Raw genomic sequence first — 22,188 nt, forward strand, 5'->3', positions numbered from 1 at the left:
GTCCGCGCTGCAGCGGGTGCCCTCTCGTCGTGCCGCCGCTTGTGCGCCTCATGTCTTCGCCGATCTCCGGCAGCGGCCAGATCTGCGAGCGCCGGGGCACGGCCTTCCCATGGCCTAGATCCAGGCCGCTGCATCCTCCTATGTCCGGATTCGGCGGCAGTCCTCACGCTGGCTCCTCTCCTCCCCTCATACTGCTGCGGCGCTTTCCTCGTGTGCGTCATCGACGTACCAGCCTCACGTCCACGCAACCACGGCTGTCCTCTTGTCGTGCCGCCGCTTGCGCCCCTCGTGTTTTCGCAGATCTCTCCCGTGCCACATTGATCTTTGGCAGTGGACAGAGATCTGCAAGCGCCGGGGCCTTCCCATGGCCTAGATCCAGGCTGCCGCATCGTCCTATGTCCGGAATAACCTAATAGTTATTCCCAAAAAATCGGTTATGTAGTTGTATCCTAAAAACCTGGTAGCTATTCTCAAACAATCTGTTAGCAGACCAAGTGGGGAATTAAGATGAACATAGTTCTACGATTTTCTGGATGTAATAATCTTTTGCTCAAGAACATGTTTAAGACACACTTTTGTGCCTATTGGATGTAGTTCTAAAAATGGTAGGTGCACTTTACCACTTAGGTAAATGTGTAACACACTTTTTAAGAAGTTAGATGTTGTGTCAAGAATTTTTGGATGTAACAATCTTTTATTTACATACATTTTCAAAATAAAATTACGGCACCAAAGGATTTAACACCCATGTGGCCCAGAGCCACCAGACCCTATACTAACACAAACTGTTTTAGCCTTGTCGGGATTATTATTCTTGTCGGACCCGCAGTTGACTGACAGGAGAACACAATATATTCCTGGCCAACAGGAATATTCGCTTCTTCCTGGGACCGAGCTCGCGGCCATGGCGATGGCGTTGTTCGCTTGCTGAGTGTCACTAACTGCCACGTCATTATTGGTCAAGCTGTAGTTAGGCATGATCACACCCATGGGGCTGACGAAGCTTGGCATCCCGGCTGTAACTAGATGTAGTTCTAAAAGTGGTAGATGCATTTTTTTTCTCACTTAGCTAAATGTGTAATACACTTTTTAAGAAGTTAGATGTTGTGCCAAGAAATGTTGGATGTAACTATCTTTTGTTTACATACAAGTTTAAAATAATTATGGCGCCAAAGGATCTAACACCCATGTGGCCCGGCTGTAACTAGATGTAGTTCTAAAAGTGGTAGATGCATTTTTTTTCTCACTTAGCTAAATGTGTAATACACTTTTTAAGAAGTTAGATGTTGTGCCAAGAAATGTTGGATGTAACTATCTTTTGTTTACATACAAGTTTAAAATAATTATGGCGCCAAAGGATCTAACACCCATGTGGCCCAAAGCCGGGACACCCTATATATGCCGCTCTCCAAAGAGATTTAATTGGTTTCATGTGTATGAAACAAAATTAAAATTGTGGCACATACACATTTCCATAGAGGAAAACCACCTATTCGCCTCTAGAAATCCTTGCTAGCTCCAGGACATAGGATATTTCAAAATGAACTTGGGGAGCACGTAGTACACAATTATCTCTACGTCCGTCTGGTGGAACCTGAACCTTGTAGGCAGCGACAACCCGGCCTCCTCCTCTTGCTTTGCCGCCGCCCTCATTCACTTCGACGATGATGCATCTCTCTCTCTCTCTCTCTCAATAAATCATAAGCTTGATTTCCTTTGGAGAATGGGAAAGGGGTCGTTGAGGTGATGAAGAAGAATAGGAACAGAGAGACTTTTATTGTGATTTGGACCAAGTGGAATTAAGATGATTGTAGTTCTAACATTTTTTGGATGTAACAATCTTTTGTTCAAGTACATGTTTAACACAAATTTTTGTGCCTATTGGATGTAGTTCTAAAAATGGTAGATGCACTTTTCCTCACTTCAGGAAATGTGTAATACACTTGTTCAGAAGTTAGATGTTGTGTCAACAATTTTTGGATATATGTAACGATATTTTGCTTACGTACAAGTTTAAATAAAATTGCGCCGCCAAGAGGATCTAACACCCATGTGGCAAGAGCCGCGAGACCCTACACCGCTCTCAAGGCCACAGCGGGGGTTTCCTCCTGTTGAGCAGCAACCCCTCTTGGGCGCTCAGACAAAAGGAAGGGCACAACCAAATTTTATTCATGCGGCATTTAAGATCCATTCTGAAAGGCATCTTACAAAACTAGTAGAATAAATGTCTGCTAAATTGAATTTGGGAAACTAGTCACTATCTCCAATGGAAAAACTGTCACCACTACCATGACACAGACAACACACTACTATTACAACTATAACAACTTCCTAAAATGACACTACATATAAATAACAGCCATCCCATGTGCCACCTTTACAGAATCAAGCCAATTGGGGATGTTTTTACTAGACAAGAGGTATATCTGCCGGACTTTATATTATAAGGAACAATCCGGCCTCCTCCTCCTGCTTCGCCGCTGCCGTCATGTTGCTTCAAGGACGACGAACTTGCTGCTGCGAAGATGCTCCCCTTCATTCTTAATCTACCTCTCTCTAGCTCTAGCTCTCTCAATAAGGCAGAAGCTTTCTTTCCTCCGTATATAATTTTGAATACTTTCACGTACGTGCTGGTTTGAGTGAGGTATCAGATAAGATTTTCAAAAAACTAAACCATAGTGCTTAAAAAATTCAGAGAGTAGGGAATTAGTTAAAAACAAGCTTAATCTGTGAATTCCAGTAATTGGTAGAGAGAAAAGCACGGTTAGGTGTTTCAGATGTAAGCTACACCTCAATGGAGCATCTGCTCTTCAGTATAAGCCTGATTAGTTAAATTAAGGTCCTTTAAAAGGTTGCAGAAAACGGCCATTACTAACGGGATGTGCTAGCATTAGCATACACCTGCACACAAGAACACTAGAAATAGGTTCCGGACTTCCAGGTTTTAGCTTGAACACTTACAGTAACTAAATCCCAGGTACCAGAGTCTGCTCTTAAAACTGAGTGTATATATTACAACGCCACAGGTTGTTAGGACTTTAGGATCTAGTCCTTTGTCCTTGCGACACTGTATAACCATCAGGACGTATGTATGCTTTTTTTTTCTCTTCATACGTGGAAGAGTACGGTAACCCCACAAATTAAGCACATGTCTGCAAAGGAATTTTTCATCTAAAATCACTACAAATTACGGAGTAGTATATTTACATTTGCTTGTAAACTGAATATTTGTGTGCAAACCTATGAACTGAGAAATATACTTGGGTGGTGCCGCCGCTGCCACACACGAGCGTTGTCGCCGTTGCTTGGAGTCCACGGAAAACACGCAGAGCGCCGCCGCGGAGGAAGATCTGCCTCCGAGGAAGAACCGCCGATGGCCGTCGGCCGTCGCGGAAGAAGAGAAGAGGAAGGGGTGTACAGGGAGGGAGAGGGGTACAGTTGGATCAGGGGTGGGCTACTGGGCTTGGCTTGGGATGCTCGATGAGTTCGCGGATGGGCTTCTGGCTGACGTCGGTGCTTTGAAACTCGCTCGCAGATGGGCCTAGGGCCCATTATAGGGAGGCCGCAGCCTTAGTCAAGCCCGAAGAAAGCGGCTGAGTGGCATGAAGGTTCTTGGCATGAAAGCAGCTATGTGTCAAAAGGGCTAAATTGAGCTTTCCAGCCCTTGTCTGCTTGATAAACTGAGCCAGCCCAAGCCAGAGCTGCATCTCAATTCTGCGAGTTGGGCTTTCCGCCCATATATATTGTAGCCCAAGATGTTCCCAAAATTTAAGCACGCTCTAATTTCTAAATACTAGATGAGCTCCGCACGTTGTTGCGGAAATTTTTAGTTAGCATACATGAGTAAAATTGAGTAGCAACGAAAGAGTATTTAAAATTGGAAATATATATGAAATTGTATGATAGATTCTTTGCATAGTGAGGATAGCTCGATAAAAAGTAGCATGCATGTGCAAAAATATGAGTTTTTCACTAAATTGATGTGAACATATTAATAACATGATGATGTGGCATGCTTGCATGTTAAGAAAAAACAAGTAGCGAAGTTCTCATACTTAGATATAAAAGATTCACTTTCCGGCCCATATATATCGTCGAGCCAAGCATTCCACAAAGGCTGCTGGTCTCCTCTCTCCAAAAAAAAAAGCGCGCGCTACTAGTCCTTTTAGATTACAGAAACAGAATTGTGAAATTCTCAAATTACGAGTTCGCGAACATACAAAACTTCTTAAGCACTAGAAGTCGATCCAGGATCTTTTCCTTCTTTTCGGAAAAAAAAATGTTCGGCGCAGGACCAAGCTAGCTAGGGGGTCGAGATCGAGTTCATGTTACCCTAAGCTAAGCAGCCAATTATCAGTGGCTACCTAGCTATAGCTATCTGCTGATCATTCTAGAGATGGGCCCGGCCGGGGCCACAGGTCCAGCTAGCCATGTCATGACCTCAGGGATAAGCCTTTCAACCTCTTGACGTACGATGATCCTCATGAGCTTCAAGCCCCACACACATTTCTCAACTAGCTTTTCGCAAGCAATGCACGCACGCTTAGAGGTAGATAATCTATCATATACATACCAATGCTGCTTTGCTTAGGGCATCATGCATGACTTAACTGAGCGCTAGCTAGCTAGCTTCCAGCCTGATTTGGACGGACCCCCTTCTTATCTTAACCACTCTCATCATCATCATCATTAACATCGATCAGTAGTCATCACCACGTATTACCTTTTGCGAGCTTAAACTAAGCTTAGAAGCACCAATTAACTGCATCATCAAAAGTCATTGCTAGCTCCAAGTTCCAACCACGGGGTGGTAGAGCCGTAGAGGAAGACCAGATCGGAGATGCATGCTAATTGAGTTAATTAACTATATATAGTATACTATACTTTGCCTAGCTTATCTTCTTTGTCATGGTACCATGGTTTGAAGCATAAACAAATCCGTGTCTCCAATGGGGAGACGCCCTTGACCTAAGCTGGCTAGAAGCTAATGGAAGGAAATGGAACCAGCAGCTTAATTAATTCGGTCTTATCTCGATCTCTTCTAGTTAATGGATGAATAGCAAACGTGTGATATATACCAGCATCCACACGACAATTTAAAGTATGTTAGAAGTACATGTGCAGCCGCCTTCTTGATCTGTCCTTTAGCTAGCTAATAACTAAGAATATGGTTCCAATCAAGAAATATTAATTCCTGGCTGTGAGATGACGTAGATACGTTTTGCCGTTGCATTGGTCTATCAGTGTTTTAATTAATAGGTTTCGGTTTTTTTTTTTGCAATTCGATTTGGACGGCCTTGATTAATTTACTTGCAGTGTAAAATAAGTAGGGCGGGTAATTTCGTCGTCGTTCCAAATTGTACGGCGAGTGAGGACTCAAATGGCACACGCTAGCACTAATTAATTAACTAGAACTCGATCGGTAATTAGTTTAATTTACAAGGCAGGCGTAGGCTGCGTGTGTCGACCATGGATGCGTTCGTCGTCTTCTCGTATTGTTTCTCAGAATATTCTGGCTTCTGAACTTAGTTAAATCATCGATGGCAGAACCACATTCAGAAACGTGCATCATATGAAAATGACATACTAGTACTCTTGTAGTAGAAGAGTGTAGGCTGTTGAGGATCAGTATATATATTAACCTTTGGCACCCATTTATTTGCAGACAAATACCCATAATTAATTTACATTCTTAACGTAGTAGTAGACTAAACGAAGAAACATTTCATCTGAATTTTCCCAGCGCATGCATCTGAATTCTGAATATGTGATCGACAGGTAGCAGGTCTGCAGGAAATTAATCCTGCCGCCGGCCAATTAAAATCCGCCACACCCATTCATATCTCCAGCTTCTTAATTTCACCTCGATCTAGATCCAATCCTACAGGAACTTGAGAGTTTAATGGAGCTCGCACTGCAGTGTCAGCAAATTCACATCTGCAGCTGGTGGCTGTTCATCAGGAACGGGTGCATCAGCATGCCGCTGTACTGAAATCCACCACTGCTGGAGCTGTTACCAGCCAGCAGATGATCATCTGAAACCTGGTGCTGCAGCTGGTTGCAGTAGCCGCCGCCGCTGGATCTCTTCCTCTTCACAGTACCACCATTAACGTACTGATCGCCATTAGAGGAGTAGTAGTACTGATCATGCTGCTCAGCTAGCTGTGGCACGGCAATGGCGTCATCGTTCAGGTAGCTTAAGCTGCTGCTGTTGTTATTGTTACTACAGTTGTTCAGTGTTTGCCATGGATTAGGCGGCGTATAGATCAGGGGGCTCTCCTCCGGCGCGGGCAGCTGGTCATGGTAAGCCGCTGTGTCCGCGGCGCCGTCGAGGAGGAGATGGGAGAGGGAGGCGTAGTCGACGGTGTTGAGGAGGTCGGTGATGGAGCAGGACTTGGCGATCGCCATGGGCCGGAGCTCCTGAAGCTCTTCGTCGTTGCCGCCGTCGAAAGCTTCCGACTTTGGCGATGCCACGGCGTTGTTCTTCATGTTGGTGTTGTTCATGGAGGATTCTTCCACGGTTGAGCTCTCCTCCTGCTCGTGTTCATGTTCAGAAGAAGAAGAGAAGTTGTGCAAGTTAGTGCTGCCGTTGCTGTTCTTCTTGTGGATCCTACACAGCACCCAATCATCCAGCTGCACAACAAAACAAAACAAAATGTTTAATTAGTCAATTTATCGGAGTACAAGCAACCTGAAGAAAAGAAAAGAAAAGTTCTTGTCGCTTAATTACCCTCATGGAGGAGGCAGATCCAGCAGAAGATCGGCGCTTGCAGGCGCCATTGGCAGAAGAAGAAGCGAGCCTGTACTCATGCATGATCCAGTCAGTCTTAACCCCTCTGGGCGGCTTCCCGCGGTAAAACACGAGAGCCTTCTTGACGCCAACAATGGCGGAAGCAGAGTCGGAGGCGACGATGGGCTTGTCGGTGCCGGTGGCCTTCCAGTAGCCATCCCCGGCGGCGCGGTTGGGGCGGGCGCCGTTGGGGTACTTGCGGTCCCTGGGGCTGAAGAAGAACCACTCGCCGTCGCGGGCGCCGAAGAGGGCCTTGGCCGGGAGCTCCCAGGGGTTGGACCGGTAGATGTTGACCTCGGCGATGATCGGCGCCGGGATGGGGCTGGAGGAGGATTGGTTGGCTAGGTAGTGCGTTATGAGCTCTGCGTCTGTCGGGTGGAACCGGAAGCCTGGCGGGAGAGCTGGCATGGCGGCGGCGGTCGTCGGCGGCGGCGGCGCCATGGCCGGTAATGGAGAAGAAGAAGAAGGAGAAGATGGGTGCTGTTGCTGCTTGATTGTGTTGATGGGAGGAGGAGGAAGAAGAAAGGGAGGCTTGAAATTTTGGAGTGAAGGGATTGGGGGCTGGATTTATAGGCGGGGGAAGAAGGAAGTGACATCTGCCATGGGACCATGGATGGCTTGTTGATTTGTGTGTGTGTTTAGGTAGCTTGTGGTTCGGCAGGAGCAAGGTTGGTGCAGTGGATGAGTATCAAGAGGGCAGATTGGGGAATTGTTGGAAGAGTGTGTTAATTATAGCTAGTATGTCATCAGCAGGAAAGCCTACCTACCTAGCTACTGATCCTAATCGATATCCTTGCAATGGGTACTACTTCATCAGTTCTTTGTTACCAACAGTACCCTTTTTTTGTTTACAAAGAAATGCATTATTGGTTCTCCTTAATTTTAACATTTGTGATCCATCGAGACGAAAATACTACGTACTACATCCATTCTGAAATGTTTGTTCTTCTAATATCGGCGTACGTCGGTCAATTGACACACTAGATTAATCCGTGGTATGCGAATTATACTTGCATGGCATTTTATATAATTTAATGCAACCTATTTTTCTCATGGGATTTTGATCCAATCTATTAAGGGATTTAAACGGGATCCCGCAAAGAGGGGTCATTTCTGATCCGATTCTCAAATTTTCGCAAAATTTTAAATAGCGGGATTTGAGAATTGAACCAGAAATGGGCCGCTCGTAAGATTTATTTTGCATCGCTTGTACCATTCCACCGGGGAGGCAGGGAAAGAGACCACGTCCTTAGTAATTTTCGCGGAGAGAGTACACTTGTAAGCTGTAATTCATACAGGTTAACTAGAACTCGTGCACGGTACACGTGATTGTTAATGGAATTTTTTTTGTGTGTGGCCAATGGTACGCATGTGGTTCATGAAATTCGCGTGAAACAAATGGTGGAGCTAGCAGATTAACATGCCGAGATGCACGCTAGAGTTCCGTTCAAGATCGCCACCAGAGAGGGACACGTGCATGCAAAGTGCAATAAGCCACTCAACCAAAAAAAAAGACAGTACATAGCGTTTATTAATAACTCCTAGAGTGGCCCATTTCCCACTGACAAATGACTAATCTGCCCCCTGGATCGTACCAGCCAGATAATAATCGGCGTGTCTCCACGTCAGGCCCGTGCGCGTGCAAGGGGGGATGCACACAAGCCGTGGATAACGAATGCCAAAAAGAAAAAGAAAAAAACTTTTTTTTCTCTTTCGTTCACAAAGAGGATGACGATGACGGCATCAGGGAGGGTGGGACAGGTGTCGACTCGCGGTTGCCGCCAATGATATGCTACCCTCTTTTGTCGTCTTGCATGCAAGAACCGGGCCAAGCTAGCTCGTGGCTGCCTCGTGCCCGCACGCACCACGGATCGTTATTGGACGGCTGGGCCGGGCCCATCTCATGGGCTTTGTTTGTTTGCTTCCTAGCACGCGCTGTAGGTGGCGATGGCGCTCGGTCAGAGATAAGCTAGGAAGAAAGAACGGTAGCTAGTTATTCTGGCCGTACGTGTCATCCTAGCTAGTCTCTCGTCGTACTTTTTTGTTAGAAAACACTTGTCATTGTTGAACATCTGAAAATAATGCGAAGCCTCTTTTTTCCCGTTGCTCCTGTGTCTTGATCGATGTCTTTTTCTTTTTTCTTGCGTGTGTGCCTCGCTTGATTTGTCTGCACTTGCTTTCTTTTGACTCTTGTTCAACTCGGCCCAAAAAGAGAATAAGAAGTCTCCTTTTTTTTTAATTAGTGACCTTTTTGCGGGAATTATTTTGTGACTTATTGCAGGGACTCACTGTCTTTTTTTTTTGAAGCTTATGAAAACCATAGACATGCGCTAGAGCTGGGATTTATATATGATTTGAGGAAAATACATACGAAACTTCTTGTTGTCTTTAGAGAGAATATTTAGATTACCGTCGATACGAGGCTCGAGGATCATGGTCGATCAACTAAACCCAACAGCGACCACCATCTTTACAGTTGTGTGTTAAACCGGAAGATGGAAGCTATTGCACGCTGGTGGCTTAGAGGGATTTCCCAATTTGACGGAGATATGACGACGAGGGCAACGAAGAGCAAGGAAGAAGGCAACGATGTTTATCAAAAAAACTTGTATGTAATTTTATTTTACTTTAAAGATGGTTACGTAAGGGTTGGTTGATTTAATATATGACATTGGCCTTTTCGCAAAAAAAGAAGAAGAAGAAGAAAAAGAGCAAAGACGATTTAGCTGACTAGAGGTTCCATAATTCTTGTTTCAAATTTGCGCAAAAATGGATGTATTTATTTCTAAAAGATGTCTAGATACATGTAAAATTTCGACAAGAATTATGAAACGGATGTAGTACTGTATAAGCAAACTATATATTTGTAACCCACCACGTACCACCAGCATCACTCATGGAAGCTCTGTAGGCTTAGTCCTCCCTAAAAATTTCCCGGCCGGGTGCTCTCATCACGTATATACAAGTGTCGGTCGTCTACAGAGATGATTAATTATTCGTTCCTCTCTGTGTTTGTGTCTGGCCTAATTCTGTTGTCGACATCATATAAGTAGCGATTAATTATTTACCGTCACGCACGCAAGCACAATCCACGACTACTCCACGTGTCTATAGCCCACTGTAAAACGTATGTATAGACACGTAGTGCGTATACACGTAGAGCTTCGTATAACCACACGTGCATGTACGTTGCGCGTCGATACGTTGGAAAAGTCAAAAGGACAGGATGTGCATATATACATGCAAATGGATGACGATGGCATTTGATGATCTGTGCGGTCGACGTACGTATACGTATACGTATACGCAGCACGCTGAGCTTTCCGACAAAAAGGAAAGTTGCTGTAGCTTGCGTGGAAATTTCAAGCAGTCGCCAAGCATCTCGTCGTGTGTCAATTCTCTGGCTCTGCAGGCTCTGGCTGGCTTACACTGTGCTGTACCAATTATTCGCATATCCGGCCTGTGCCGGGGAGCTATACTGACACGCGCGCACTTGTTTCTGCATGCATGTGCATTTTGTGCGTGCGTCATCGATGATTAATTGTTGATCGGTTTCTGCATATCCGGTGTCCATTGCGGTCGATCGAGGTTTCAATTATTTGACACTAGCCATGCATAGCAGCTGGATGGATAGATGATGAGAATGATGGCCAACCTTTTGCAAGACAGGGACAGGTCCATGATCCGTCCATCTGATCCATCCATCCATCAATCATCGGTGCAACAAGCAGCAGCTGCAGCCTAATCTTGTTGCTGCCCGGCTCATACATGAATTTAAGTATGGTTCCCTCTCCTTTCGAATCGGCACGTGCTCAAATTGTACATGCACCTCCATTGCATGGGCATTGCTAGGCCGGCTAGGAGTTATCCGCTACTGGTAGTTAATTTCAACCGGCCGGCCGACTGCTAGGTAGCTACCCACCCACCTGCCAGGAAGCTCACCTAAACTGGAAAAAGTCCAAATATTCGCCACTACATGCAGTTTAAAAGTTGGAACTTAATTGGAACTTGGAATCAATGAGTGTCATCATCAAGTTGATTAATCATATACTGCTACAAAAAAAATGTACTACAGCTCTGTCAAAACATAATCAGAAACATGCCGTACTTACACACGTGTGCGCCGACTAGCTAGCACGCACGCTCACAGCACACACACATTAGCTTAACTAATTTTATTATAGTCTGCACTCTGCAGCACAAAAGGTTGACCTCGATGCAAAGTTCGTCTACTGAATACTCTTAGAATTACTGCCTTTATTCAGTTCAGAGTTCTTCAATCCCGCCGCCCCCTACGTACTTATCACACAGTTACGGCGTGATTGCTAGCTAGCTACTTTGATCGATCTCCCAATCACTTTGACAAAATGAGAGTATATATTATTATCATATCTTTCCTTTGTGGGCACAGCTAGCTTTGACAAATTACATTTCCGATCGAGATGTATGTATATTATATATTACTCTACTGTCTACTCCCATTGACAAATAACCAATACAGTAACAGTACATAGGAGCATAGTATATGATGCATACACATGCTAGTTGCAAACCTACATAGACTTTGTCATTCCCCGGATTAATTCTTGCTTGGATGTAGTCTTCAATTCCTTAGCTAGGAAAGAAAGAAACGCATCGATCGTCTCCATTAGATACATGTAGCTGTCTGCCTTTCCCGTGCGGGCTAAAGCTATCCATTATTTTAACCCGGCCGGTTAGTTAATTAGAGTAGCTATTTCTCTGTGTTAATTCCGTGCCAAGACAGGCGCTAAAAAACGAGAAATCTTACCAACCCTGTTCACATTACATGAGGTCACCTCAGTTCATTTGACTTTTCTTACAAGTTGTATATATGTGCACGCGTGCATGCGCATGTAAGAACTAATATTCTCAAACTAGCATCACACGTCACCACACGTGGATTTTAGTTTGTCGTCAGGAAGGACACACGTATGTACAGTTAGAAGAAATTGCAGCAACTTAATATCGTTGTATATTCGCAGGTTAGGCTTCGAGCAAGTATGTACAGGAAGTGTACGTGCTTTCTCCGATTTATAAAAAATGTCGGTCATTTTATACTAAATTAGTGCATTTTTTTAATAAATAGGCGACTTTTATGGATTGAAGGAGTACTAAACAATAATTAATTAGTTGGACCTTGCAGTAATTCGTGTCATAACAATCAGATCAATTCACGAGATCACATATTATAACTTTAGATAGGGCTCATATATTCCGGTGTTGTGTTCTTTTCTGGAGCAAAGGTGTTTTTTTTTCTTTTGAAATGACGAGCAAATGTGTTTTGCTCTTTGTTTTCGTTTTCTTTTTGAGCTAATGCTCCTTTTTTTTTAGAATAGCGAATGCTCCTTGGTAGTAATACTCCATGGGGGCCATGTCTCTGCAATTTTATCTGCAGCCTAAATGTGGCCATATGGGCAAGAGTAGACATGAGTCGTTTCACGAAGTTGTGCGAGACAAACAGGGCTGAAACTCCATATTGGGCCTACGTAGTAGCTCAGCCTGCAACATATAAGTCCAAGTGGTGCGAACAAGCTCGCGACCGACACACACGAACACACGAACGCTTACACGCCAGACGATTCTTAAAAAAAAACTAAAAAAAAACGAACGCTTATACACGTTTATATATTCCAAAAGAAAAGGATTATTTGGGTAAGCCGCCAAGCCGGCACGGATCGTCATCGTTGCAAAAGCAAATCACGCCTCTTGTGAGAGACTCTTCTTCGGCGCGACGGCCTCAATGGCCTCGCCTAGCGGCCATTTGGCCTCCATGAAGAACTCGCCGTGCTTCACCTTGTCCACCAGCGTGATCTCCCTCGCGGGCGCCAGCCCAAACCCGTCCACCAGCAGCGTGTACTGGTACACCAGGTCCATACAAACATACGCCGTGTCATGGACCCCAGGGTACGCCGCCTTGGCCTCCGCCACGCTCATCGGGCAGATCTTGGCCGCCGCCGCCCTGAACTCCGCCGGGCTAGACCTGGCGCTGTGGGCCGCCGCCTTGTCGACCCACCCGACCTGGGTCGCCTTGCCGTAGAAGGATGACGTGGCATAGAGCTCCGCCTGCCCGGCGCCGCCGCCGCCGCTCCACACGCCGCCGAAGGTGCAGTTCTTGGCCTCGCACGGCGCGTCGAGCTTCAGCGCCCGCCGGACCTCTTCCCTGCATTTTCGTAACACCGCGCCGAATGCCGTCGCCGTCGCGTCGTAGCTCTCGCCGTTGTAGGTGTAGTTGCCGGTGGATCCGCGCAGCATGCAGTTGCTGAACGGCCCGGATTTCGCCTTCAGGATCTCCACGCGGGCGGCCAAGATGCCGTAGCACAAGTAGCTGCAGATTATCGATTGCAGTAAATAAATAATTAAGCATCTGCAATGTTTATAATCTGTAAATGTTAAGCATTTGATTGATTGATTGATCCACAACCTGTGGGCATAGACGTTGTAATCTCTGCCCTTGAGAAACTCCTTGGTGATGTAAGCGTCCTTGCCGTCAGGCACTGCCGGAGCGTTGGCTGCAGCGTTTGCAGAGACTGCATACGCCATCTGGACAGAGCCGCCTCCGAGATCGATCACGCCTACCGTCTTGGAGTAATCTCCTCCCAATCTATCCAGCAGGTAGTTCAGGGCAACCTACTTGCCAGAGTGTATATGTAGGTGAGTTAATTAGTTGCTGTTCTATCTGTATTTGTGATTAATTAATTGATTATAGTAAGGGTAGTGTATTTTATTTTATTACCCATATGTAAGATCCTTCCTGAGATCCCTCAAGAACATTGATCCACTTTGGGTTGTACTGAAATCTGCTGGTGGTGTGCACAACATCCCTCACCTGTATGTCATTAATTTGCGCCGAGGATATATTAGTCCTAAATTTATAGGCGTCATGGATTCATCGGCTACTATATTACTCCCTCTATTCCATAAAGATTGGCACGATTTTGAACTAGTTCTAACCCAAAGCCGTGCCAATCTTTATGGAATGGAGAAAGTAGTATAGTAGTGTATATGGCTGAACGATTGCATATATAGGAAAAGTGATTACCGCTTGAAGGATCTGCTCCGATTGCTTATCTCCGATAAGTCTCAGCCCAGCCGTAGCCTGCTTAATTATTATCTTGTCAGTGCTTAAGTGCATATATGATTTAACCATTTTCTTCAAGATTAAATTTTCATTTTCATTTTATTTATTTAGCCAGACAAGGATCGATATATATTACCCCTAGTTTAAGGGGCGTTCTGTTCATTTGCCACCAGGGCACGACGCTTTTCGCCTTGTCTAGCAAGGGTATCATCGTCTTCCCCGCCTCATGCGGCCGTCCGGCGTACGAGCTCAGCCCAGGACTCACCTGCACCGCCACCAAAACAAACCTCGGCATTGGTCCAAAAAAGAGTGTATGCGTGGTGTGATATAATAATCTACGATTTTGACATTGAAAAGTTGCACGTCCATTTTTAGTTAGAGATCAGTCGATATGCTCGGCCATCAGATCTTCGTCCAACGGCAGTACGTGGAGAAGGAGGTATGGGTTCTAAAAAAGAAAATGAGGTAGCGAAGATCGACTGATATTTAAGCGTTTCATTGAAGAAAATCAGACGCCCGAGACCCATAATATAATCTATGTACCTTGGCGAAGAATTCGATGCTGTCGCCGATTTTGAGGAGGTCCATGGTCTTCTTGTCGAACTTGAAGACATGCACCCGCGTCCCCGTGCTACCGGCGTCGAAGATCACGGCGTACTTGGCCAGCCCTGGCAGCACCAGCTGCACGTCGTCCCCGACATTGCTACCCTCCGTGCTTAGCATAGCCCCATCCCGGGCGGCGGCCGGCGAGGCCAGGAGGAGAAGGAGGAGGAGCGGCGCTGCGACGCCGACCAAGCGAGCCATTGATTAGGAGACACTAGCTGAGCTATATATGCTGGCTGGTACGTGTTCAGAGTCCTCTTGTAAGAGCCGGTTTTATAGAGTGGGATTGGGGACAGGATGAATTTTCCATCGGCACCCCCCACGTATGATTTATCTTTGCAATTTGGTCCCTGGTACTAGGAGAGAGCTTGAGTAGAAGATAACCCGCGAGAAGGATGTGGTTTAGCGCTTAGGCTTTCTCATACAAAAGGCTCCGGCGTCACGACCGAAGATAAGGCTCGATCCCAGCTTTTCATTGCTCTGTCGCGCCACCTGGGAATGGTCCCGTGGCCTCTTCATTGAGCTCTTTCACATGGAGAAAACGTATCATAGGGATATACTACTGTAGATGTATAAATCAAAACGCACATGTACGAAAGCAGATTTCCCCTCAAGAAAATGTACAAAAGCAGATCGTGCGCAAGTGCGTAACACGTTCATACTTTATTTCCATCTTTTAATTTGCTAACTTTTCTTCCCTGCAATTAATAAGTAAAGATAAGGCATGGTGTTTTAATAGATACTCTCTTCGCCCCTAAGTAAATGACGCTAGAATAATGTAGGCACGGTCTTTGATATGCCATAGTACTCCGTATAATTTTGGGCTGTTGTTTTGCATAGAAAATATGTGAATAAAAAATTGAAAGATCAGCTACCGGAGGTAGCATCGATCTAGAAGTAATATATCATGCATCCACCAGAGCAAAGAACAGATGGATTATAAATAGCAAAAGTACGTGGAGAACCACTCGATCGTGTCTTCATGTGCATGCTCATACTTGTGCTTGCGCAGCTGATCCATGCGTCCTAATATCAAAATCAGTTCTACTTTTGCCAAAAAAAAAACATTCTAATTTTTGTGTTCAGCTTTCACAAGCCTCTTTAGCATATCCTAATACTTAGTTACTACAGTCATTACTTAGAGGAGAGAAAACATTCCAAGTTGTCTAGTCAATCAATGGTGTATAGAAAGTAGAGTAAATTTCACACAACCATATGTTTTGAGGCAGACTTCTCAACAAGCACTCACTTTTGTTAAAGTTGTCCGCAAAACCACACGTTTTGTGTCCAATTGTCTCACTTCACCCAAAAACAACGGTTTAAGCGGAGTTGACTGTATTTTTTAGATGTGGATCCCGCATGTCAGATGTCACGATTTTTTCATTGGACCCCTTGGAGGACCGTAGGACATGGTCTGGTGGAACCCGTAAGCCGAGAGGCTAGCACGGTCTTCGCTGGAGATCGGAATAGCCGGCGTGCAAGCAGCGGTGAATCCCTATCCGCGGCGATGGGGCTGGAAGGTGGAACGCGGGAGAGCGGCCAACACGACCCATTGTCAGCTTTGGAAATGTCGACTTCATGTTGATTTTTTACCGAGTTGGTATATCTCCTCTGGTATGATCATGACTACTTTGAGTACGGATATCAAAATCTTGTACTTCCTCCGTTTCCATAATTCTTGCCTTAAACTTGCTCAAAAATGGACGTATTTATTTTTAAAAGTTGTCTAGATAAATGTAAAATTTCGACAAGAATTATGGATACTTTTATGTGTTTATACTAGCTCACACTGTATAAAAGTAACTAATGATTCGCAATTGATTGGATCCCATGCATTGATTTGATCGACCAGCAATACGACGTACCTACGCACGAAAAGAAATTAATTGGATCAAACAAACATTTGGCTACCTTAATCGAGGAGTGCCCGTCTAAGTTGAAATCCAAACCATTTAGCGAAACAAACAAAATATTTTTATTCTATTTATTGTTTAGTTCAAAAAAAAATTAGAACATGTTTTTGTTTTATTAGGACAAGAGAAAGAAAAAAAAAAAGAATGCCAGTAATTCTCGTTCGCGGGGCGTAGCAGGGATCAACAAGACCCAGCACAAGCCCTTAATTAGATACCGTCCCAGGCCTTCCTTGTCAAATTTCGGGCAGGTTGCGGCCCAGATAAAGTCGCAGACAGCGTGTGGCCCAGCCCAACAATCCCAGCCCAGACCAAGCTTATGTACTTGTAATGGCTCCATCACCAACATGGGCGTACTGGGAACAACAAGACCCAACAGCCCTTAATTAACTACTCCCAGGCCTTCGTATAAAATTTCAGCCTGGTCGCAGCCCAGATCAAGTGCAGACAGCTTGTGGCCCAACCCAGCAATCTCCCACAAGAAACACAAAGCAAAATCTTTTGTCAGATGGAACGGCGTTGTAGTACGTGGCTCCATCACCCATAATGGACTCCTTAGCAGACAGTGATCGTCGTACGTTGTGAGCATCCACGTGATGCACGGCTCGAATGGACCCAAGCCTGTCACGTTGTCCATGTTTAATTAAACCCCCGCCGGTGAAACGTCAAAGAAACAAAACCTAGCTACTAGTTCCCATGACTATATACGATGATCAGGACATCCACAGGCCCCGGTCAATGTGTCTCGGATAAGGAAAAAAATGTCATTTCCCGTGCGTTGCCGTGAACAGTTCTATTTGCGCATCTGAACACAATGTCAAGACAAATGACAATAATATGATTAAATGCAAAAGATGTATGAATAGCACAGACCAAACAACGATTTATCATCCATAACATAGTATGCAGCAAAAAATAGGAGCAATTTTGATGCACATAAACATTGATACTAAGCACTTTGGTGAAATCGAAAAGAGAAGCTTCAGAACCTGAATATTCGAAGTTCTGGTGAGTCGTCGGGCTCCCCCCTCTAACACTAGGGATTTCGGTCGGTGTGACTTGTGAGCGTCCTAGGCATGAACTTGATGTTGTTTGTTACTCATATACAAAAATAAAATCATTACTGAAATAGTGCCCACTAACGTGTTACACATGGAGATCTAGATCTGCCCTGCAAAGACAGAACCATCATCGCCTTAATTAGCTGTTGGTGGACAAGGACAAATGCCTACAGTTAGCCATGGAGTGAGTGAATGGCACAGCACCAAACCTGGAGACTGACTGGGGTGCTCTGTGCTCACCACTCCTGGTCTTTAAAAATCACAACTTCACAAGTCTTTACAAGTGGGCTGCAGCTTAACTTCACAAGTCTTAACTAGCTTCATATCGCAATGGCTAATTCTGGCGCCGGCGTGTCCACGGCCCTCATCCTCTTCTTCTTCTTCTTCTTCTTCTTCCTGGCCTCGTCATCATCGTTGGCCGAGGACGCCGTGCTTGGCCGGAAGGGTAACATCGGCGCCGGGGAAGAAGAGGCTGCCATCGTGAAGGCGGGACCGGAGAAGTACGCCGTGATCTTCGACGCCGGTAGCACGGGCACGAGGGTGCACGTCTTCAAGTTCGACAGGAAGATGGACCTCCTCAAGATCGGCGACGACGTCGAGGTCTTCGCCAAGGTGAGTCCCGGGCTGAGCTCGTACGCCGGGCGGCCTCAGGAGGCGGCAAAGACATTGCTACCTCTTCTCGACAGGGCCAAGAGCGCCGTGCCCTGGTGGCAGATGAGCTTGACGCCAGTTAAACTAGGGGTAAATACAAGCCTATCGATCAGTATCTTAATTGTAATCTTGGGAACATATAAAAGGTACATAGAGCATACATGTGTGTGATGTCTGGTGATTAAGCACTGATCACAAATTATTAAGCAGGCGACGGCTGGATTGAGACTCATCGGAGATGAGCAATCAGAGCAGATCCTTGAAGCGGTAAATAATTACTCTTGCTCCTGGTTAATTATTACTAGTACTCTAAATATTGCATAATTATTTTTCAGTCATATGAGATGATGTTCTTAACTTGAGGGATGCACATGCTTGGTAGTACAGGTGAGAGATGTCATCTGGCGCAGGAGCATATTCCAGTACAACCCAAAATGGATCAATGTTCTTGAGGGGTCTCAAGAAGGATCTTACATATGGGTATAAATAACAATAACCTTAGAAACAATTAATGATATAAGCAGTGCACTCTGTTCTTACAAGTTCAGTGTGCATACAGGTTGCCCTGAACTATCTGCTGGATAGATTGGGAGGAGATTACTCCAACACGGTAGGTGTGATCGACCTTGGAGGTGGCTCTGTTCAGATGGCATATGCAGTCTCTGCAAATGCTGCAGCAAACGCTCCGGCAGTGCCTGATGGCAAAGACCCTTACATCACCAAAGAGTACCTCAAGGGCAAAGACTACAGCGTCTATGTCCACAGGTTGCTGTTGATCCCATCTCATCTCGCACAAGATCAAATCTTTCTACGAGATTAGCCCTTAATCAATCGATCAATCGCAAGTTTAAACATGAAACTAGTTGCACATGCTTAATGTGTATTAACTGCTAATTCGCAGTTACTTGTACTACGGTAACTTGGCTGCCCGCGTGGAGATCCTGAAGGCGAGTCCCCGGCCGTTCAGCGACTGCATGCTGCTCGGGTCCACCGGCAACTACACCTACAACGGCGAGGACTACCCGGCGGTGGCGGCGCCATGGGGCGCGTCGTACGGCAAGTGCAGGAAGGAGGCCCGCCGGGCGCTGAGGCTGGACGCGCCGTGCAAGGCCAAGAACTGCACCTTCAATGGCGTCTGGAACGGCGGCGGCGGCGCCGGGCAGAAGGAGATCTACGCGGCGTCCTTCTTCTACGGCAAGGCGACGCAGGTCGGGTGGGTGGACAAGGCGGCGCCGAGCGCCAAGTCCAGCCCGGCGGAGTTCAGGGCGGCGGCGAAGGAGATCTGCCCGCTGAGCTTGGAGGAGGCCAGGGCGGCGTTCCCCGGGGTGCGGGAGACGGAGTTCATATGCATGGATTTGGTGTACCAGTACACGCTGTTGAAGGATGGTTTTGGGCTGCGGCGGCGGAGGCAGATCACGCTGGTGGAGAAGGTGAAGCATGGGGAGTTCTTCATCGAGGCCGCGTGGCCGCTCGGGGAAGCCATTGAGGCCGTCGCGCCCAAGAAGCGCCTCTCTCAGGATTCTTGATCTCGCGAGAGGGCGGCTCCATCATGGATTCTGTAATCTCTGCCGTCTATAGCGAGAAATAATTGTGCCATCGGAAAAATGGACTATGGCCATCTCCTTCTCCAGAAAAATATAGCCATCTCCGAGATATTAATTCACAGTTGAATGGGGAATATGTTTTTTTCGAAACGATGAGTAAAGCTCGATCTCTTTTTTTCGTCTCCGAGATATCGAGTATCGGAGTATGTAGTTGCACGTTGAAGAAATTTAGTAGTACAATTTTTTAGCTTTAGAAATCTCACTATTTCTACGGGAAAAGGTCGATGGATTTTGCGAGAAAAAAACAAAAACGATTTTGGATGCATGGGCTGCTTCCGGGCTCCCGGCCACAATTACCCGCCGCCCGTCTCGCCATAGCGAAAAGAATGACAGTCCGGGCCAGATGCTGGGCAGTGATCCAAACGAATTGTTCTGTGTGTGCTCGGCCCAGCCCATCAGCTGTCCAAGCGACGCACGCACGTGGCTTCAGGCCCATTCCAAACGAGATTGGAATGCAGGCCAAAGCCCGTCTCATGCAAGCTTCAGTCATCAGAGGAGATTATACAGCTGATAGAGCATCATCGTGTGCAAGCAAAACAGACGTCAAAATCAGCAAATCGTAGTCACCGTATCCTGTTCTTCTTCTTTTTTTGTCATAATGACAAACATGAACGCACAGCTAGCAAGAATCAAACAGATTTAACACCCATAATTCAGAGAAACTCCAAACATTGTTTGATGCAAGCTGATGCTGACAGTGACAGTGACAGTAGTAGTAGGAGGGGCCGGAGATACCCCTGGCCTCTCGCGCAAATGATTAGCCATTAGCCAAGCAGGTCCAAATTAAAAAGACGGCTTAATCATACCCCGCTCCTGACGATATAATTAGCTCCACTCCACATTAGTTAACCTCTGTGCAGGTCACCATCATGCTTACCTGAATCGGAGTTGTAATGCCCTGGCTCGATTATGCTTCGTACGGGAGAGCGCCAACAACTAATGCTGATTGATTGATTGATTAAGTAGCTTTCAGACAAAGATTTGCATGGGGGATGTTTCAGCTGTAATCTGAGAATTAATTAGCCACTAACCTGATTGTGGATTCGTTCCTAGTGGACTCCCATTTTTGGCTCCTCAGCATTAACAAATTTCGACAGGGAAGTATCGTACTACTCCAGATCGATTAGCGGTTGGGGGCCCCAGAGAATAACTAATAATGTAGTCCTATCCACTGTCAATTATATATGGCGATAGATTCTTGTCGAATGAGTATTATCAAAATGGACAAGAAAAAAATTAGCTGTATTCTTTCTGGTCGGCCCCACATGATCATTGAGGGGCAAATGCAAATCAAGATGCTTATCTGAAACATTTTTGTTTGGTATAAAATTTTGGTGCTACAGTACCACTCTTCTCTTGTTCTGGATAGTGTCAGGTGATTTAGGGGAGTAGCTAGTGGTGTTTGTTTATTCAGATGGCATGTCCATACCAAAAGCTGTCAGCTGTAAGCATAGCCTGTCTATGCGACTTGACGTAACCATGCTGCAAGTGCCTGAAAAGAAGGAGCATTGACATGTTGATCTTTTACTCGGATATATTTACAGGCCTCCTTCAAAAGCTGCAGGTGTAGCTTATTTTGTCTCAAACAAATACATATACAACTGAAAATAATACTCCTCTCAGTACAACAAAGTATGTCTCAAGTTTGTTAAAATTTGAATATATCTGAATATGACTTAATGTATAGATGCATTCAAATTTTGTCAAAGTTGAGACATCTTTTGTTGTTTACGGAATGAGCAGAAGAAAATAATGCTAGAATTTTCCATTTCTACGGTCACTTGGTAGGAGTATAACATTTACACCTACTCAATTTACCAGCATTAAGGACTACTGCGACTTTTTTACAGTCTCGTTATGAACCAATCTATGCTGTTGTAGGTGCAGGTGTAGCAGAGAACAACAGTAGCTTGTACTAACCACAAGCTGTTTTTACCATGTGAGGTTGTTATAAGTTGCAACTGTAACTACCAAAGGTCAGAACACATTGATAGTAATACTCCAAGTACAGTACACTGCCCAGCTGTATGATACTCCCTTGCTTCACGTGAGGAGGAGAGGATCCATAACAGATCCTACGAGAAGGTCCTAAGCTCAGCTGGGAGGGAGCGTGAGAGCGACTAAACACAGAGTGTCCTCGAGTAAGACAAGGTACTCCGTACGTGCTTGCTGGGTTGGCCTCGGACATTCTCAAGCCTAAACCCCCCAAAATCAAGTCAGGTGGAATTATATTAATTGGGGAACATTAACTTTGCTCACCTATCAAACCTCTCAACCAAGCAAAGATATGCAGTCTTCCAAGTCCAGTGCATGTGTGGAGTAGTAAAAGTGTTTGGTGCACCAAACATCATAAATGAACATCCAGCATTGGTATCTACTCCTACTGCATTCGCGGGTATCGTAGTTGGCACAACATTTTCGCTGGCAAAGTGTACCAGTACTCCGTATTATGTTTTGCATATTTCTCGTT

General features: G+C 45.5%; 3 protein-coding genes across 3 annotated transcripts; 1 reads left to right on the forward strand and 2 right to left on the reverse strand.

Moving 5' to 3' along the window:
- Nucleotides 1-5,616: 5,616 nt before the first annotated feature.
- LOC100831889 (NAC domain-containing protein 67) lies at nucleotides 5,617-7,400 on the reverse strand. Its single transcript, XM_003577067.4, has 2 exons — nucleotides 6,731-7,400; nucleotides 5,617-6,633 (listed from the first exon to the last, which is right to left on the reverse strand). The coding sequence occupies exons 1-2, from the start codon at nucleotides 7,229-7,231 to the stop codon at nucleotides 5,932-5,934; spliced, it is 1,203 nt and encodes a 400-aa protein (XP_003577115.1). The 5' UTR covers nucleotides 7,232-7,400; the 3' UTR covers nucleotides 5,617-5,931.
- A 4,822-nt stretch (nucleotides 7,401-12,222) lies between these two features.
- On the reverse strand, nucleotides 12,223-14,749 carry LOC100822906 (probable apyrase 3). The gene is made up of 6 exons (XM_003578956.4): nucleotides 14,433-14,749; nucleotides 14,026-14,154; nucleotides 13,851-13,907; nucleotides 13,545-13,637; nucleotides 13,233-13,438; nucleotides 12,223-13,136 (listed from the first exon to the last, which is right to left on the reverse strand). The coding sequence occupies exons 1-6, from the start codon at nucleotides 14,691-14,693 to the stop codon at nucleotides 12,509-12,511; spliced, it is 1,374 nt and encodes a 457-aa protein (XP_003579004.1). The 5' UTR covers nucleotides 14,694-14,749; the 3' UTR covers nucleotides 12,223-12,508.
- Nucleotides 14,750-17,649: 2,900 nt separating this feature from the next.
- LOC100832186 (probable apyrase 3) lies at nucleotides 17,650-19,842 on the forward strand. The gene is made up of 5 exons (XM_003577068.4): nucleotides 17,650-18,204; nucleotides 18,325-18,381; nucleotides 18,502-18,594; nucleotides 18,674-18,879; nucleotides 19,016-19,842. The coding sequence occupies exons 1-5, from the start codon at nucleotides 17,794-17,796 to the stop codon at nucleotides 19,638-19,640; spliced, it is 1,392 nt and encodes a 463-aa protein (XP_003577116.1). The 5' UTR covers nucleotides 17,650-17,793; the 3' UTR covers nucleotides 19,641-19,842.
- The last annotated feature ends 2,346 nt before the right edge of the window (nucleotides 19,843-22,188 follow it).

Source organism: Brachypodium distachyon, chromosome 4, assembly GCF_000005505.3.
Source record: "Brachypodium distachyon strain Bd21 chromosome 4, Brachypodium_distachyon_v3.0, whole genome shotgun sequence".
Taxonomy (NCBI): domain Eukaryota; kingdom Viridiplantae; phylum Streptophyta; class Magnoliopsida; order Poales; family Poaceae; genus Brachypodium; species Brachypodium distachyon.